The sequence below is a fragment of the Anastrepha obliqua genome, chromosome 1, assembly GCF_027943255.1.
Source record: "Anastrepha obliqua isolate idAnaObli1 chromosome 1, idAnaObli1_1.0, whole genome shotgun sequence".
NCBI classification, from domain to species: domain Eukaryota; kingdom Metazoa; phylum Arthropoda; class Insecta; order Diptera; family Tephritidae; genus Anastrepha; species Anastrepha obliqua.
In genome coordinates this window covers 98,086,231-98,106,366 of record NC_072892.1, presented here as the reverse complement: position 1 = coordinate 98,106,366, position 20,136 = coordinate 98,086,231, and the positions used below count along the sequence as shown (strand labels likewise).

The following is a 20,136-nucleotide window of genomic DNA, read 5'->3' as shown; positions in this document are numbered from 1 at the left end:
AATTTCTCGTGGCAAAAAAAGCTTATTTTTTCTCACTGTACCGACTAAAGTAATGTTCCTGCGAAGTTGCTGAACGGCGAGATTGTACGTCGTAAAAAAGTTATCGCAAGTAATAGTGTGACCTCTGGGAAAGGGTTTTGATAGGGATAGAACAACACGTTCACCTAAAAATATTTGTATAGAGACGGCTTATTTATACTGTACATAGGTTTGAGACATACAAAAAGCCAATTTATAAATGCATTACCTTGGTTCCTTTCCGGTTGCGTATTTCTTGCCCGTTCTAAATAAACTTCCATGTTCCAGGCATACTTGCTTTTTGCATCACATCGAGCCCATATTTTTAAGCCGTATTTAGCGGGCTTCGATGGAATGTATTGCCTGAAGATGCAACGACCACGAAAAGGTACTAACTGCTCATCTATTGTTACATTTTCATGTAAGTGATAATATGACCTCAGCTGCCGATTCCATTGATCCCAAATGTTTCTTATTGGTGCTAATTTATCACGCTGTCTTCTCTCATCCCTGTCTGCAGCGGAGTCAAAACGAAGGCATCGTGATATGTCATAAATCTTTCCAAGCTCATTGTGGCCCGAAAAATTTGTCGGCCATTATTTTCATCCCACAAATCAATTAGACTTTCATTGTGCGATTTTTATACTCCTGCTAAGATTTGCAATCCTATGTATGCTTCCAATTCTATATTATAAGGTCTATAATTTTCCAATTGTCTCCAAAAAACTGCAATCCTTTGATGTTGCTCATTTCTACCACTATGTTTTTTATACTTGAGGGCATGAATATATCAAAAGAGGATTTTATATCTGTGACCATAGAAATAGCACGCTTTGATGGGCCAGGACTTTGACATAAAATTTGATTTCGAGGAATTTTGCCTCTTGAAATTGGAAGTGGCTGATCATGCCATATTATGCTCTTATCTTTCGATAAAATATTTGGAAAATTGCCTTCTTCTGTCGCATTGCTACCTTCAAAAACGACATCTACTTCACTTTCACTGGATGAAGTATTTGAATCGTCCGTTTCATTTTCTGCGATAGGTACAAAGTCTTCATCGCTATCACTTTCGTCGAAAATATCCTCAGCATCAGAATTAATAATTTGGTGTATTTCTTCAATACTTAGTTTCTTTTAAAAAATAAAATTATAAAAATGTGTAACAGCAACATAAACATAGAAAATTAAAAAACTTGACTTACTCTCTTCCTTTGGGACATTGTAGAAATATATATTTAGCAATCACTTTCTTTATAAAAACTTTGATAAGCTCCTTACTGCGCGATAATAAATTACTAACTAAGCAAACAATCGACACTTACTCTTTGCACAGGTGCATAAAACGGGAGTTCCCCTTTTTCGAAAAGGCTATAAATTTATCGAGAATATACATATAAATATAGAGCTGTGCAAAATATACTCGATCTCCGATAACTAGCTTTCTTTGTCTGCGGTTTCGATCGAGTGATGTAATAATAAACGGCAAAATGTTTCAAAATACTAGGTGGGTCAAATTGACCCAACAACGTAATAAGTGTAATGAAATTACATTTGGCATCCTCCAGCAACATAAAAAACAGATGTTATATTAATTTTCATATTTATCTATTCCTTTTACTGCAGTTAACAAATAGAAGAAGAATCAATACAATACGACTAGACTAACAGGCGAATTTCGATGAGTTTTACTGAAAATTGGGTCAAATTGACCCAAACATAGTAGAAGGGTTAAATAAGAAAATTTTTTTTTTAAATGCCCATAACTTAGTCAAAAATGAACCGATTTTAATAATTTTGGGTTCAAAATGATCGTAATTACATACACAAGCGACTTCATGTAGAAACAATTGCAAAAAAGTAGTTGAAATTTTTTTATTTAGCAAAAAAGAAAAAAAATTGAAATTTTTTCGAAATTCAATATTTCAAAAAGTGTATTTTTTTTTTTTTTATAACTTTTTCCAAATCAAAAGGACATCTCAAACTTTAATTGAGCTGCATGCCTAGTAGCTAAAATGAGTTGTTTTTGAGTAATGAATTTTTGAGTAAACACCCTGTTTCGCACTTTTTGTTTTTCGCAAAATAAACAATTTTCAACTACTTTTTTGCAACTGTTTCTATATGAAATCGCTCGTGTAAGTAATGACGATCATTTTGAACCCAAAATTATTAAAATCGGTTCATTTTTGACTAAGTTATGAGCATTTAAAAAAAAAAAATCTTATATTATTAAAAAAAATCGATTTTGAGCCGAAAAACAAAATTGCCGATAAAGCTAGAAAAAAAATTTTTTTGGGCGAAAAAAAAATACGTGTCTCATTATTTTGACCAGAGAGCAACATATTTGAGTTACATCGAAATCGAAGAACATGTCCCGAAAAGCCCTTTTGAATTGAAATGGAAAGAATCTATATAAGAAATTTTTTTTTAATTGCTCATAGCTTAGTCAAAAATAAGCCGATTTGAATGATTCTGGGTTCAAAATAATCGTAATTACTTACATAAGCGATTTCATGGAGAAATAGTTGCAAAAAGTAGTTGAAAATTTTTTCTTTTGCGAAAAACAAAAAGTGCGAAACAGGGTGTTTACTCAAAAATTCATTACTCAAAAACAACTCATTTTAGCTACTAGGCATGCAGCTCAATTAAAGTTTGAGATGTCCTTTTGATTTGGACAAAGTTATAAAAAAAAAAAAAATACACTTTTTGAAATATTGAATTTCGAAAAAATTTCAATTTTTTTTCTTTTTTGCTAAATAAAAAAATTTCAACTACTTTTTTGCAATTGTTTCTACATGAAGTCGCTTGTGTATGTAATTACGATCATTTTGAACCCAAAATTATTAAAATCGGTTCATTTTTGACTAAGTTATGGGCATTTAAAAAAAAAATTTTCTTATATAATTAAAAAAAATCGAGTTTGAGGCGAAAAACAAAATTGCCGATAACTCTTGAAAAAAAATTTTTTCGGGCGAACAAAAAAATACGTGTCTCATTATTTTGACCAGAGAGCATCATATTTAAGTTACATCGAAATCGAAGAACATGACCCGAATAGCCCGGTTGAATTTAAATGGAAAGCATCTTATAAGTTTTGCAAAAGGTATCGTACGTCAATCATATTTGACACTTGTCAACTAGACAGCTCAGTATACAACATAGATACAAACAATGGAGTGCGTAAAAGTCAAAATAAAGATTTTAGCCTGATATAATTTTTTTTTTGCAAAAAAGTTGATCGAAAACCAAAATTGGACTGTTAATTTTGCACCAACTTGTATTTTGGAAATTATGATATATTGTAAACATTGCTCGAGCGGCTGTAGGTATTTGCCAGACAAAGGAAATGTCATAATTCTGTTTTATGTATACTTGTAAGTTTACAGATATCCCAATATGCCAAAAGCACCCTTCATTATGGCCCAGATACAACGACATACTTATTTATGTATATTCATGCGCACCTAAATCATTTGTACACATTGAGTTAAAAATTGTTCGTAACAGCTACAACGTTTTTCTGGAAGTTTCTAAACATTTAGAAAAGGTGAAAGTAAATATTCACTCACAGCGGAAAGCGATGGCTTTGAAAACTGCGGGACATAAGAAAGTAATATGCATGTAGGTATGTACATAAGTCACAGAGGATGTTCGAAATAAAATAAAGAAAAATATAGTTGAAGGCGTATCCCTGGACAAGCTTTAAATGTGAAAGCATTTATTAAACAAAAGTCTGAACAATTCATTTATTCAAAATATTGTCCATTGATAACTACTTTGTTCGTCTATCTAACTTTCAGATTTCTAAAAAACTATTCAAAAATCACTTGAGTTTCTTCAAAAGAACGGAGGCGGTAACCGGCATTTGTATGGTTGGGCATTATCCCATTGTGTCGCGCGGTACCTATCGCCCATTATGGTTTCAACTTATTCCAATAGCTCACAATAGATAATACTGCCTTGGTACTACAAAATATAGAATACACTTCAAAAAATTGTTGAATAGTATTCCCTTCCAAGCCAAACATTTTCTCTCAATTCGCCGATCGCTTTCAAATAGAGTGCAATCTCAGTTGCCGATGTTATCTTCTTCTTCTTCTTTTTCTTCTTAAGTAGCGCGGTAACCGCTGATTCCGGCCGAGTTTAACAAAGCGCGGCAGTCGTTTCTTTCTCCTGCTAACCGGCGCCAGTTGGAAACACCAAGTGAAGCCAAGTTCTTCTCCACTTGATCTTTCCAGCGTAGAGTAGGCCTTCCTCTTACTTCTGATGTTGTCTTGCATACAGCAATACTCGGATCATTGCAGAAAGTATTGTTATTATGGTGTTATGACGAACTTGTTAGTCGATTCGGCTAAAAATTAACATTTACGTAACTCTCAGCCTTCTTTTTAGCAAGAAGTTAGTGGTAAGCAACTAATATCCTTTGTCCTTTGCTATTTAAGGATGGAAAAATGAGCTTCATAAAGCTTAAAAGTGATTAAAAACAATGCGGGGAATGACCAAGTCTACAAGTACGAAGTGCGATAAATGCCTATGCGGAAAACGGAAATTTGAAGCCTGCTATAGTTACTCTTAAAATGAAAAATATATTATTTTTAAGCTGTATATATTTTTTAAATCTATTTGTTTCTTTTTTTGGTTTTAATAAATTTTGTGATTGTAATTTTTTTATTTATGAGTTTATTTATTTTTTACATCTGATCCTCTAAAATTTTCCTTGCAAAAGTATTTTTGTTGTTTAAATAAATTTAAAAAATTTAAATAATAGCAAATTATACTTCGAGCAAATAAAAATAAAAATATATTAAACTTTTTTTTGATGATTGATGACTAAGAACCGAAAAAATTGTATTAAATAGATTTGGGTCGAATCGAATACTGTGGTTGGTTTTAAATGAAATAAATTAAAATATTCTACAATTCAACAGATTTTTAACTTTTGGCATACAAACATACTTAAGTAATAAAATATGCATTATTTTAATATTTTCAAGAAAATTAAGAAGCTGTAGGGAAATATATATTCTTATAAAGAAAATTAAGTGACAATAATAGTAAAAAAAATTAAGTCAAATTCATGTCATACCTATTTTAGTTCAATTATAATATTTCTCGTTAATGAACATGCCATTTGAGCAACTTTTATGCCACGTTATATGAAAACAAACTCGTATGTTGAATACCCCGGTCAATTTTCCAATTTTCATTTATAACAGAAGAACATCTAATCATCTTGGAACTGAACAAATATACAATAAATTTATGAAAGATATTTATAAAATAAAAATCATCTAAATTTGAGTTTTTTTTCGATACAATTTTTGTTCTTAAAAGTTTGCTGTTTCCACCATCGAGCAGGTCAACTCTGAGAGAAGCATTCGCTAGAGAAGCATTCGAAAATAGAGAATACTGTGTTGCCGTCTTCATGGACATAGCAAAAGCATTTGACAAAGTATGGCTCGAGGGCCTGCTATACAAACTAGTAATTTCTTTATGCTGTTAAAATCATACTTACAAAGCTGACATTTTCGAGTTAAAATAAATGAAAAACTTATCAATCAGAAAAGGAAAGTGTCCTAGGACCAGGACTTTCTATTCTTTTCACTGCCGACCTACCTTTAACAGCAAGAAATAGTCACAATCTAATCAACTTTAGCACAACATTAACAGCCTTAGCACATGGGAAATATTTATTGGAATATTGTGCAGTGCAGCACTGTACGGTTTGGTACGGTGCGGTACGGTGCAGTACACAACGGAACTGGTTCCAAACTTAAAAATGCATTGGAAATGGCCCTTTGGAGTTTAGTATGGTACGGTACATTTGTCATTCGCTTCATCAGTTCTGAATACTTCTCTGTAAGAAATTCGATCATCATCATTCATCTGAAGTCGTCATCAACTAAATTCCATTGTTTAAATCGAGAAGCGAGCGTTTCAGATTGTCTTCCCGATAGAAGTAAATCACGAGAAAGATCCTGAAAATCTGAATTTGATACAATGTGTCGTTCTGAAGACTTAGAACCAGCCGGAAAGTACTCTTCATCATCAGGTTTATCAGCAATGAGTTGAACTTCCTTCAGTTCATGACCTGCAGTTGAGTCAATCATATCGTCCAAGACTACGGGGTTCTTAACAGTTGCAACATCAGCATACTTTATGTGCTTTCGAGCTTTATAATGATGACCGTTTACGTCCGTTTTATAAAAATAACAATCACCTGGTTTATGATAAGGCTGATGATGCCACATCATCGGAGAATATTGAGAAATTCGACTTTTCTGGCAACGTTTTGATTTATATCTCTTGAATTTCAATGAAACAAACAATAAAACTTTGACGTTTTAATAAGGTTTAATTATAATAACAAACTTCTTTTGTTAATCAATATGCAGTGTGAAGTTTGGTACAATTGGGAGCTTTTTCATATTTCTATTGAAAAAAAAAAATGTGTGATAATATGTCAGATATTTTCGTAAGTTTTAACCAGTTCTGTTGTATGCAGTACAGTACATATATACTCCAATAAAAATTACGTATCTATAATAACGCATCAAAACACGTCCTTATTCCCATTTAGCGTAAGTTATACCTACGTACCAAATTAGTAAAAAAAAAAAAAAATCTTAAAACTCACACAACTCTATTAATTTTAATTCAATTACAGTCAAATATAGCTCATTCGACGCAAAATTAAATTTACTATAACAGTAGTGTACTAAAAAAAATCCTTAATATCGGATAATATCGTAAAAATTATGTCAAAGTTGAAAAAATAGAGAAAAAATAAAAAAAATCCAAATACTTCCGTCTACAGTCTCGTTAGTTGTCATTTCAGAAAAATTGTCAACACACTGTCAAAAAGGCTTGTTTTTGTTCTTTCGAACTAAAAAAACAAATTCGAAATCGGATGGAAATTGGCGAAGTTAGGAGTGATTCTTCACATCAACCTACTGAAAAACGGTTTTATGGCCTTAAAACGAGATTTTGGGGGTGTATTGGAAATTTCTCCTACACCATTTTTCTTAGTTTTACTATACCTACAAGTTGTACTAGGTCTCCATAAAAGTATAAAATCACTGTCGCACAGTGTAATATAAGTAGCTCATAAATTCTATAAAAAATTATTCGCAAAGTAAAAAACGTCCGCTACTGGACGTACATTTTATATTAGTTGTTGTAATTTTACTTTAAAACACGTAAAATTGCGAATCCCTAAATTTAGTAATCAGTCAAGACCAAAATAACTTATTGGGCTTAAAACTGAGTCAAATAGCATACCCTACATAATAAAATTTGTGTGTTCTTCTTTGCGCATCTTACAAAAAAAAGTTACTCCATTTCGCTCTCGAATTTGGTGTGGTCCATTTCATTGATATGTTTATTTATTAACTCACACCAAATCTTCCTCAATCTATATATAAACAAAACATTTTGGCATATTTATTACAGAGTCTCTACATTTCTGTCTGACAGCTGACACTGTGATGACAGCTAACACATATACGAGAACATAAAACATTGTTGTAAATACCCTGTATTTGTTTTAGCCGAAGTGAAAGAAGCAAAGCAGCGTGAATGTTGTGGCAAAAGTGCAACAAGTTTGCGGCAAATTGTTATTTATGGGTTCCGATATCTTCTATGATGTGCTTAGTTGTTGTACTTTTAAAATAGAGCTTGTAGCAACATAGGTTTGAATTGAATGTGACGCCTTAATAAGTGGCAGCGGAAGCAGAGACTAAACAGACTTTAAACTTTTAAATACTTTTATTTTATGTTTTTCTCTTTTCATGTTCTTGCAGGTTCCTGTTTGGAGTATGGACATTCATGTTGGGGTGGTGAGTGCTGAAAGAATGTACTTGTATTTGTATATTGCCGCTATTTAGGTTTGAAACATCTTTATTGTAACAGCTCATGGTAAACGTTCTAGTGGCCAAGTAGTCGGTGGTAATAAAGTTCAGCGCGAATCTGGATCGAGAAATTTACGCAACAACCAATTAAATGTGTTGGGTGAAGATAACGCAAATCGAATTGTGGCGAACAAGGTAAGTATGAATAAGAATGTACGTAGGTATATAAAGTATTTCGATTCAAAAGTTTAAGTTTTAAAAATAAGAAACATCAAACACCTCCCAATAACTAGAGTACGGAAGTGAAACTGGTTGTACTTACGAAGCGTATTATGAGTTTTGCCATAGCCTATGATCCAAAGAGAACAAGAGAAAGGAGGATAAGTGCAGGCTTGAAGAGCTCGAATCTGTGGCGATTCAGTTTAAATTTCGTCATACATTACATAATAACACATAGACTGAAAAGTCCCAGGCGTAACAAAGGAAATACGTTTTGTAGCTCTGCGAATAGCCAGTAATAACTCAGAGCCAAATCTGGCGAATACGGTGGATGTGGATTGTTTGGATTGACTTGTGCGTTGTTGTTTTTGTCAACAATGGCCAAACGCCGCACCCACTTTGAACAGAGCTTTCTCATAGTCAAATGTTCATGCAATATAAAGCCAAATTTTGCTCATGCAAAATAAAAGCCACGCAACTTCACTTTTCGACCATTCACAGCAATTTTGTGGATTTTTTTTATGTTTCTTTTGTTACCGCCTCATTTTGACGTCCACTTCGTTGTGCAACATCAGTGTCGCAGCGACCACGTTAAAAGTCAGCACACCATTGTTTTATTGTTGTTTCTGATGGATCGGAGTCTCCATAACACTTTTCACGTCCTTGTTTCTGTTGAACGGTATTTTTCCCCTTCAAAAAGCAGTGTAAAATAAAAAACACGAAATTCTTTTTGTTCCATTATTTTGTAAATAAAAAATAGAGTTACTCTTAGCACAATAAAATTGGAATGAAATTTTAACAGTTGTATTTTTAAAGTTAGTACTAACTGAAAAGAAGGCGAATGCAATAAAATTAGTGCTATCTATGTGTTAGGGCTGGGAATTTTCAGCCCAAGTGTTTGTTACATCTTTCTTGAAGGGAAAAGTTAAAGATCTCTCGAATAAGAGTGAATTTTCAAATCTCCACTTAACTTCGAAATAAAGCAGAACGTAACGGCAGTTTAGTTGATAAAGTAAAACTGTAAATAGAACGTTCTCCATTGCACAGTATACCTGTGTAATATACCTGAGTACCAAGAAACTAAGATGAAAAAGGACAGTGAAATTTTAAAATTTGTATCGACTTGTTGATTAGTAGATTTTTGAATATTGAGAAATTTAATAATTAAACTTTTTTTATATGCGCTATCTTGGCGGGATATTGAATCAACCTCTTGTGTCATTTACAAGGTGGTGCAAAATTAATCATCCAACCTTTTTTTTACTATGTAAAAATAAATGATTGAGTGATGGAAATATTCATTTTGACGTTTACGCGTTCTTGCCTTTTTGTATACTGCCGCTGTGTCAAATGTGGTTGACGTACAGCGCTATTTGCCAAAATTATAAATCTTCCTATATATGGATATGTATATACATATATATGTATATACATATATATTGGCTGAGAGCGAACGACGCAATATTTTTTATTTTTCGCTTGTCATTTGTAAACTTCATTAGTATACATTTCATCATGGAACGCTACACACTTGAGCAACGATTGCAAATCGTACAAATGTTTTATGAAAATAATCGTTCTGTCGCTGCTACTTTAAGAGCATTACGGCCATTTTACGGTCCATTTAACAAGCCGTCCCGTTTTGGGATTATGTGAAGTCATTGGTCTACAGTAACAAGCCGGCGACGATTTGTGAGCTCAGAGCCAATATTGAACGCGAAATTGCTAGAATTTCGGCCGATTTATGCAAAAGAGTGGTCGAAAATTGGGTTCAACGATTGGACTTCGTAAAACGTGCACGCGGTGGTCATGCGAAAGAAATCGAATTTCACACTTAAATGTATATGATCAAACTCGATAATAAAAAAAAATTAGTTAAAAAAGTCAAACCGTTTGTGTTTTATTCAAAGTTGAAGCGCTTTTACTGAAAAACGCTTTATATATATAATTGGCGCTTACACCCTTTTTGGGTGTTTGGCCGAGTTCCTCCTCCTATTTGTGGTGTACGTCAGTTTCAAGCCGACTCCGAACGGCAGATATTTTTATGAGGAGCTTTTTCATGGCAGAAATACACTCGGAGGTTTGCCATTGCCTGCCGAGGGGCAATCGCTATTAGAAAAATGTTTTTCTTAATTTTGGTGTTTCACCGAGATTCGAACCTACGTTCTCTCTGTGAATTCCGAATGGTAGTCATAGGATTGTCACCTATAGGGTGATTAATGATTTAAGCCATATGTTGTGTTGTATATTTATATATTCGGTAATGTACAATACCTTTTTGGCACAGTTCAATGAAAAGATTCCTCTAACTTCTATTGCAAAGATTAAGCTTCCTCAGTACTTACTTTTCATACTGGTCATTCTTTTAAGTAACTATTATTTAGAATTAGAGTAGAATTTTAAATTAGCACATTTTAGCAAGACTCGCAGAAGTACCGGTAAAATTTATTCGAAACTCAAGGAGAATATCTTTATGTTGTGAGAATCTCTCGGAACTTTTCAAATATCAGTACTGTTTAATTATAGTGTATCAAGAATTCGTTTAACCGATTTCAAAGTTTTAAAGAAAGTAAAAATAACTATATTAAAACTAACGATCTTACGTACGTTCAAGAATTAGCTGATTTAATTGTTATAGATAAACTCAAATTCGAATAATTGTATGTAAATATACGAGGTGTTTTCAAAAAATAAGGTGCAGGTTTCAAATATCGCGGGCTACGTACCTACATTCGACTTTCGATTATTATTTTTTTTTTTATGTTAGTACACTCGTATCGAAGATATGTTCACGGTTATAACAATATAGCAAGTTTAGTTTATTTGTGAGAGGCATAAATAAGGCAAGTGTTTTACGTGTTATCGAAAAAAAGGAGTTTTCTGCTATCGAAAAAATGGGTCAAAGAAGTTGCATCAAATTTTGAGTAAAAAATGGAATTAAGTGCTCAAAAACACTTGAAACTCTGACTCAAAAAAATATTTACAAGTGGTACAAGTTCGAGAAGGTCGAGAAGATGTGAATGACGACGCTCGCTTTGAATGACCCATCACATCAACAACCGATGAAAATGTTGAGAACGTGAACAAAATTGTTATGGAGAATCGTCGAATCACAATTAGTGAAGTTGCTGACGATGTTGGCATATCGGTTAGCTTATGCCATGCAATATTTTCGGAAATTTTAGGCATGAAGCGTGTGGCATCGAAGTTCGTTCCGAAATTTATGAATTTCGAGCAAAAACAACGGCGCATGAGCATCGTTCAGGAATTGTTGAATCACGTCAACGATGATCCAGATTTGCTTAAAAGAGTCATAACTGGTGACGAATCATGGGTATATGGTTACGAGAGTCGATAGCAGAACAGCGCTGAACACGCAAAACACTTGTCTTACTTATGCCTCTCACAAATAAACTAAACAAGTATACTGCTAAAACCGTGAACATTAGGGCGGGTCGATTTAAAAATCGCTCATTGCTCTGGGAAAATCATATTCTAGGGATCAAAATAAGAAACTTTGCCGAAGAAACCATACCTCTAAAACGAATTCTGATGTCCCCAATTTAAAAATATCACCATTTTTGGCCTTTACATGAAAAAATCAGCTAAATGCCTATGTTTTTTTCCTTATTTTTATTTATTTATAATAATATTTATTATTTATTTATAATAATATCTATTTTTTCTCTTAAGAAATTTATTTAGTCAGAAAATATGTAAATGAAAAAATTAATTTAAGTGAGTTATAGAAAAGAAACTAAAAAGTTCGACCCAAATTGGGGGACATCAGAATTCGTTTTAGAGGTATGGTTCATTCGGCAAAGTTTCTTATTTTGATCCCTAGAATATGATTTTCACAGAGCAATGGGCGATTTTTTTGCCTCCCCACAAATCGACCCGGCCTAGTGAACATATCTTCAAGACGAGTGCACCAACATAAAAAAATAATGATCGTAGCCCGCGAAATTTGAAAATTTGCCTTATTTTTTGAGCACGCCTCACATATTTATATGTATATTTTCCAAAAAAGTTTTCGAATAAGTGCGCGTCGAAATAAAATAAACCGAGCTATTATGTGTGGGAGGTACTTGCGAAATTATTTTATTATTCAAAAACATATAAATTTCACTATGTATGAAACTTATAACTACAATACAATTTTCAATGATACTGCTGCATCGATCCAACTGAGCTTAAGCAATATTTGATTGAGTTATGACGCATGAACTTATTGATATGGTCCTGAAAATGTAACAATAAATTCTAGCGTTAAATTGTGCGATCGTGGTGATCAATTCAGGTCCCCTCCGCAAGAAATAATCATCCCTCGAATCGTTCATAATAAAGTTATATTATTCGTACGTCTCGCTCAATCGTGTGACATGTCGTAGTTATTTAGTACAGGGTGGGCCATATGGCGTTTGCTTTTTGAACCACCTATTTTTTTGAGAATGGTAACACAAATGTCATGTCAAATGTGTTCATAATTTACTTAAAGGTTTGACATTTACGAAATGGGACGCTATACGCTTGAACAAAATTGGGAAATATTGAAAACCTATTTCCAAAGTGGTGAGTCTTCTTCTTCTTTTCTGATTTTCACATCGGTGGCTACGTCAATAAGCAAAATTGTCGGATTTGAGGCTCAGAAAATCCACACGTTACTGTAGAGAAGCAAATGCATCCACAAAGAGTCACTGTTTGGTGCGATTTTTGGTCTGGCGGCATCATCGGGCCATTTTTTTTTTTTCGAAAATGAGCGAGGAGCCGCGGTTACAGTAAATGGCGAGCGTTACCGTGACATGCTCAACGAGTTGTTTCCAAAAATTGAAGAGGATGACATGGACGACATTTGGTTTCAACAGGACGGTGCAACTTGTCACACTGCCAAAGTTACACTCGAACTTTTGGCTACCGTTTTTGAAAACCGAATAATCGGCTGAAATTCCGATATCAATTGGCCGCCGCGGAGCTGTGATTTAAGCCCGTTGGACTACTTTTAGTGGGGAGCCGTGAAGGACAAATGCTATGCGAACTATCCAGAGACGATTGATGCTTTAAAACATGAAATCGCAGTTGCCATTCATGAAATTGGATCCCAAACAGTCGAAAATGTGCCTAAAAATTGGGTTGATTGAATGGCCTACTGTAAAGCCAGTCGTGGCAGTCATTTGAACGATATTATTTTTTATTCATAAATGACAATGTTCAATCTTCAAAATACAAAAAAAGTTTGAAAAAATATTGATTCGTTTTTTTTTTATAGCCGATTCAAAAAGCAAATTTTACATGGTCCACCCTATAGTAGTGGTTGAATAACAAACAACAGATTTCACAAACATCGTCAAAATTTCGGCTATATTCACACCGATTGTCAGCAACAACCCGTCTCTTTAGAAAACCCTGTATATCCGTATACATGTGAATCTTTTATCAGGTGTTTGGCAGAGCTTCTCCGCCAATTTGTTATGCGCATCGCTATGGTGTTCTACAAATGAAGAGACTTACAATGGTATTACCCCTCCATTCACATGAGAAAATTTCTCATGAAAAAATTCGTTCGGTGGCTTGCCATTGCGTGGCAACCGCTTTTAGAAAAAATATTTTCTATAATTCTGATATTTTTAATGGTATCTATAGTATCTATCTAAATAGTCACTTACAAATTATATTCATCGATCAAAACGTTCATTGTTTCCTCTTTGATTTCCTTTTCTACACAGTTCGATTTCGATGAGGCGCTCACTTCAGCTGAAACTTCATCACACAGAGTCTTTAGCGCAGAGGACTTTTCAGCCGATTCGAATGATTCTACAAAAACACGTAATTACATGGGACAAAGGCGTCTGAAATTCTCCACACACTTAGGCCAGAGTGAGAGCAATCACTTACCGATTGACAATAACAATCGGGCGAGCAATACTGATGATTCGCGGGAAGAACACCAACAACAGCTACAAACGCGGCAACTACAACAGCAACGGAAGTATCCTCGACATATTGAACGCTGGCGTAAGTTGCCCATATTTGGATTTGGACACACTTTCGGCAACTCACAATTGGCGTTGACAGATGCAGCACCGCTGGAGTTACCAACACGAAATGCCGAAAATGAGTTAATTCAACAGTTTGGGCAGCTAGCGGGGGGCGGAAGAGTAGATGATGCCGGCGTTTATTATGATTTTCAATAGAGTTGCAGAAAACTATGAAATGAAAAGTTAGGGTGGGATATGGCATTGGCGGAGTAAATGGTTGACGACTCCAGATAATTGGCAAAAATACGAATTATAAGAGGACAACAAAGTTAATTAAAAAAGGATATTCTTCGAAACAAGCGCATATATTCATATGTATAAGTACATAAATGCATATATGTATTTGTTTTGATTGCACATGAAACTGAATAAATAATGTGAAATACTAAAATATTAAAATTACTTTCAAAGGCTCTGAATGTAAACATTTTATTATAAGAAAAATATATTCGTGTACTTAAGTGTTGCTTTAGCTAAGATTAAACGAAATATTGTTGAGAGTTTTTTCCCAAAAGTCGATTAATTCTATTTTGTCGTATGTATATAAAGTATTATATATGTAAATTTCCGCCTATATTATGATCAGGTTACAATCGCCATAAAATTTAAAATAAATTAACAACCCATCTACATATATTATTATAAGTAATATTGATGCAATGGGCTGGATGCATCAGTATTATTAACGATTCAAAATTGAATGAATTAAATAAAAACATACAAACATACACATATGTATGTAAGTATAGACAAACACTTTTCGTTTTATTTGGAGGCATACTTAATGTATGAAGTTTACAATGGTATAAATTATAAAAAATATGTACGCAAATATGGTGCCTTTTATATTTTTCGCACTGTAAAGTAATAATGAAAATGGCTTTATTGTTTTTCAAAGTACTATATTCTTCTTGGAAGTCAATTCACTTCTACGCTCGCTTAAACCAATTTTCAAACCAAAGGCGTAAAATATAAAAAACACCGAAATACTTCCTAAAATTTCAACTTAAATAGTAATGCACTAATGCAATGAATATAAGTAAGAGGAAGGAAAGTAAATCTTGTGAGGTTAGGAAAGTGGCGAAAACTATGAAATTCGGCAGCAAAGAAATTACAACTAAAAAGTGGAAGAACAAATTGTAGGCTAAAAACTGGTAGCCGAGTAGGTTAGTGGTATTTTCCGCACCAATACAGAAGTGCAAAGCATAGTAACAGGCGGATTTAGAATACAGTGATGTACACAATTATGCACCCACAAGTTTTTAATGACGATATTTTTATTTTAGTTGTTGTAACTACTTATAACTCTGATGTTCTTAAAACAATAAAAGCAATATGTCATTGCCAGACCTTATTTTCAAAAACACATTTGCTGTCAATAGTTTGCTTCTAAACGATAAATTAAAACTAAATGACTTTACAGATCCTTACAGCATTGATTGCTTTCATTTCATTCTGATAATTATTAAATTATATTCCGATAAAATCAGACATGCATTTTGTTCTCAAAGGCAGGGAACGACATCAAATACTCCTCTACCACTATTCTCTCTTCTTCTTAATTGCCGCGATAACCGCTTACGCGATTTTGGCCGAGTTTAACAAAGCGCGCCAGTCGTTTCTTTCTCGTGCTAACCGGCGCCAATTGGACACACCAAGTGAAGCCAAGTCCTTCTTCACCTGATCTTTCCAACGCAAAGGAGGCCTTCCTCTTCCTCTGCTACCACCAGCTGGTACTGCATCGAATACTTTCAAAGCCGGAGCGTTTGTATCCATTCGGACGACATGACCCAGCCAACGTAGCCGCTGGATCTTTATTCGCTGCGCTATGTCTATGTCGTCGTAAAACTGATACAGCTCATCGTTCCATCGTCTGCGATATTCGCCGTTGCCAACGTGCAAAGGTCCAAAAATCTTACGCAGATCTTTCTCTCGAACACTCCAAGCGTCGCTTCATCGGATGTTATCATCGTCCAAACTTCTGCGCCATACGTTAGGACGGGCATGATGAGAGTCTTGTAGAGTACTAGTTTTGTTCGTCGAGAGGATTTTACTGCTCAGTTGCCTACTTAGTCCAAAGTAGCACTTGTTGACAAGAGAGATTCTACGTTGGATTTCAAGGCTGTTGTTATCTGTGTTATTGCTGGTTCCTAAATAAACGAAGTCTTTTACAACCTCGAAATTATAACTGTCTACAGTGACGTGGGTGCCGATACGCGAGTGCGCCGACTGTTTGTTTGAAGACAGGAGTTACATCGTTTTGTCCTCGTTCACCACCAAACCCATTCGCTTTGCCTCTTTATCCAGTTTGGAGAAGGCAGAACTAACAGCGCGGTTGTTAAGGCCGATGATATCGATATCATCGGCATACGCCAACAATTGTACGCTCTTATAAAATATTGTGCCTGAGCGATTAAGTTCTGCGGCTCGTACGATGCTCTCCAACATCAGGTTAAAGAAGTCGCACGGCAGCGAGTCACCCTGTCTGAAACCTCGTTTGGTATCAAACGGCTCGGAGAGCTCCTTCCCAATTCTGACGGCGCTGCTGGTGTTGAGCAACGTCATCTTGCAAAGCCGTATTAGTTTTGTGGGGATACCAAATTCAGACATCGCGGCATACAGATAACTCCTCTTCGTACTGTCGAATGCAGCTTTGAAATCGACGAAAAGATGGTGTGTGTCGATTCTCCTTTCATGGGTCTTTTCCAAGATTTGGCGTATTGTAAATATTTGGTCGATGGTAGACTTTCCAGGTCTAAAGCCACACTGATAAGGTCCAATCAGTTGGTTGACGGTGGGATTCAGCCTTCCACACAATACGCTCGCTAGAACCTTATAGGCGATATTTAGAAGACTAATCCCGCGGTAATTGGCACAGATTGCAGGATCCCCCTTCTTATGGATTGGGCAGAGCACACTTAAATTCCAATCGGCAGGCATGCTTTCAACTGACCATATTTTGCATAGAAGCTGATGCATGCACCTTACCAGCTCCTCGCCGCCATGTTTGAATAGCTCAGCCGGTAGTCCGTCGGCGCCCGCGGCTTTGTTGTTTTTTAGCCGTGATATTACTATTCTCATCTCGTCATGGTCGGGTAGCGGAACGGCAATTCCGTCGTCAACGATTGGGGTATCGGGATCTTCACATTCTCTGTGACATGCGCAGCTATCACTGTTTAACAGGTTCGAGAAGTGTTCCCTCCATAATTTAAGATTGCTCTGTATGTCAGTCATCAATTTGCCGTCTTTGTTCTTACAGAAAAACGCCCCGGTCTTAAAACCTTCTGTAAGCCGCCGAACTTTCTGGTAGAATTTTCGGGCGTTGTTCCTGTTGGCCAGCATCTCAAGCTCTTCGCACTCACGTATTTCGGCCTCTCGTTTCTTCTCTCGGATAATACGTCTCGCTTCCTTTTTTAGCTCTCTGTAGCGATCCTACATGGCTCACGTTGCGCCCGATCGCAGCGTGGCTCTATAGGCGGCATCCTTTCTTCCTGCGGCAGCATGACATTCCTCGTCGTACCAATTGTTTTTTCGGGCTCGCCGGTATCCGATTTCTTCTTCGGCGGCGGTACGTAGGGAACGATAAATGTTGCTCCATTGCTCGTGCATGCCGGTTTGTAGGGCAGTGGTCTCTGAAAGCAGGAGTGAGAGTCGAGTGGCGAATCTTCTGGCTGGCTGTTGTGATTGCATTTCGATGTTGAACATTCTTTGCGTAGGTAGATGTACGTTTTTGCTACACGCTACCACTACTCCGCTATCCAATTAAACTCTTACTTATTTGGATGTCTAGCAGATTTGGAATCGGCAGCCATCTACCGTATTTCATCGTTTATCCGAGAGAAGAAGTGGTTTCACCACATTGGGAATTAGAGGAGGAACTTGAGTCCAAACTGATGGTATCACAATAACTCTTAAGAAATAAGTGAGCCCCATTTACACCCTTATGAAGAATGGCAAACTCCATAATCTAACCTAACCAACTAATACAGATAACTACTACTAAAATATGGTTCGAAGGAAAATAAACTTCTGAATTTAGAACACATTAAAAAATACATAAATAATTGGCGCGTATACTTCTGTTAGGTGTTTGACCGAGCCCCTCCTCCTATTTGTGGCTTGCGTCTTGATATTGTTTCACAAATGGAGGAACTTATAGTTTTAAACCGATTCCGAACGGCAGATATTTTTATGAGGAGCTTTTTCATTGCAGAAATACACTCGGAGGTTGCCATTGCCTACCGAGAGGCGACCGCTAATAGAAAAAAAATTTTCTATCGTTTTGGCGTTTCATGAACGAAGTTTCAAACCCTCGCACTCCAGAATGGTAGTCACGCACCAACCAATTCGGCTACAGCGGGCGAATTTATAACATATTAGTACAGCTATAATTCTACCGAAAAACTTTAATATAAGGTTTCAGAAAGACAGCAGGAAGTCTACTATGATTGGGTTGTCGAAAACTGTCAAGGCGTGAAATTCTTAAAGCATGCTCTCCAGATGACTTCAATCAATTTATTCTCTGAACTATTGATAATACCGATTTTCCATCCCTACGATTAGGGTTAGGAACCTAGAAGCGAATAGGAAAATGACTAAAGTAAAATGTAGTGCCATTGCTGTAAAAACACCCATCAGTGAAACCAAAGTGTAATATACTCTCAGCCCGCCGTTCATAAAGAAGAGTAAAAAATGAATCGCAGTATTTTTAAAAGTATCCAAATACATACAAGTTGTGGTATCTCAATTAGAAAAGCTCCTATTCTAATTGTTTAAGGTATTGCAAGATAATTGCATCAGGGACCAACTTGGAGGCAGAAAAAATCCTTAATCTCGAAAATCTGATCTTACTGAGGCTTACGTGCTGACAAAACAGCTGTGAAGAATTCAGACATTAGAGGTAAATATGAACTTCATAGAGTGTTATTTAAATCATAAATTATTTGGCGTTGCTTGTCTTAAAGCAATTTTTACTTCAAACGAACATTTACTTCACTAACATGGGAATCTAATGAATTTGAACATCATTGAACAGAGCAAGGAAGATGGCCATAATGAAGTATCGATTGCAGTCATCAAGACCATCACGTTTTAAAAAATGTTTTTCAAGTAGAAATAATTCAACGTAGCATCTAAAAGCCATTTGACACTCAAATTAAAACAATCCATAAAATCCTCACAAGATAAACCTATTAAAAAAATACTTATTTAAGAATACTTAAAAAAAAATACACTGTAGATGTGGCCAAATTGATTGCCATATACACATAACTATTCTCTGTAGATTTTTAGACAAAATTAACCTCCCGTTGGGCACCTGGATCTAGCCACCCTGGCTTTTTCAACTTTGGACGTGAATTTTTCAATTTCTATTATAGCTAACGACTTGAGTTTCGAGGTAGCTTCCTAAAATTTAATTTTATGGATATAACCTTTTAAAAAGTATCCTCGAACAGGACGACAAAAATCAGACACTGGTGCCCCACCGGAAGTGTTAAAAAGGTGTTTAATAAGGGATTAAATGAAAAGATTTCGATGATTTCAAATGTCAACAGATTTCGGAGTTTCACAAAAAGTCGAAGCTAAATTGTACACGTTGTCTACTTATATACCTTCTACTCAAATATGAACGAGACGTTATCAATAAAACGGTCCGCGGATGACATATGGCAAAAATAAATTTTTTGTTTTTTGGTAGGACTGTTATAAGCTTACATGGTAAATTTCAGCGTGACATGTCACATAGTTTGTTTTCTGTGCTACTGTAAACAAGTCAAGCTCGAGTGTGTTCTTCGAATTTAACGATGGAAATTCAAGTTAAACAAAGAATTTGTTTGAAATTTTGTTATTCCAACAAAATTTCGGCTTCAGACGCCTTAAAAATGTTGCAGACAACCTATGGGGACTATGCTCTATCGCGTGCACGTGTTTTCCAGTGGTACAAATCGTTCAAAGAGGGCCGTACATCAACCCAAAAAACCACGCCAAAGTCGCTCAAAAATTAAGGTTATGCT

The 20,136-nt window shown here is 35.4% G+C and overlaps 1 protein-coding gene across 1 annotated transcript in view; it reads left to right on the top strand.

Moving 5' to 3' along the window:
• LOC129235923 (neuropeptide CCHamide-1) overlaps window positions 1-14,630 on the top strand; it is a 38,954-nt gene extending 24,324 nt beyond the window's left edge. Inside the window, exons 2-4 of the mRNA XM_054870005.1 lie at window positions 7,821-7,856; window positions 7,930-8,063; window positions 13,811-14,630. Of these exons, the coding sequence (XP_054725980.1) occupies window positions 7,821-7,856; window positions 7,930-8,063; window positions 13,811-14,278 (638 nt within the window). The 3' untranslated portion in view covers window positions 14,279-14,630. The remainder of the gene's footprint in view (window positions 1-7,820; window positions 7,857-7,929; window positions 8,064-13,810) is intronic.
• The last annotated feature ends 5,506 nt before the right edge of the window (window positions 14,631-20,136 follow it).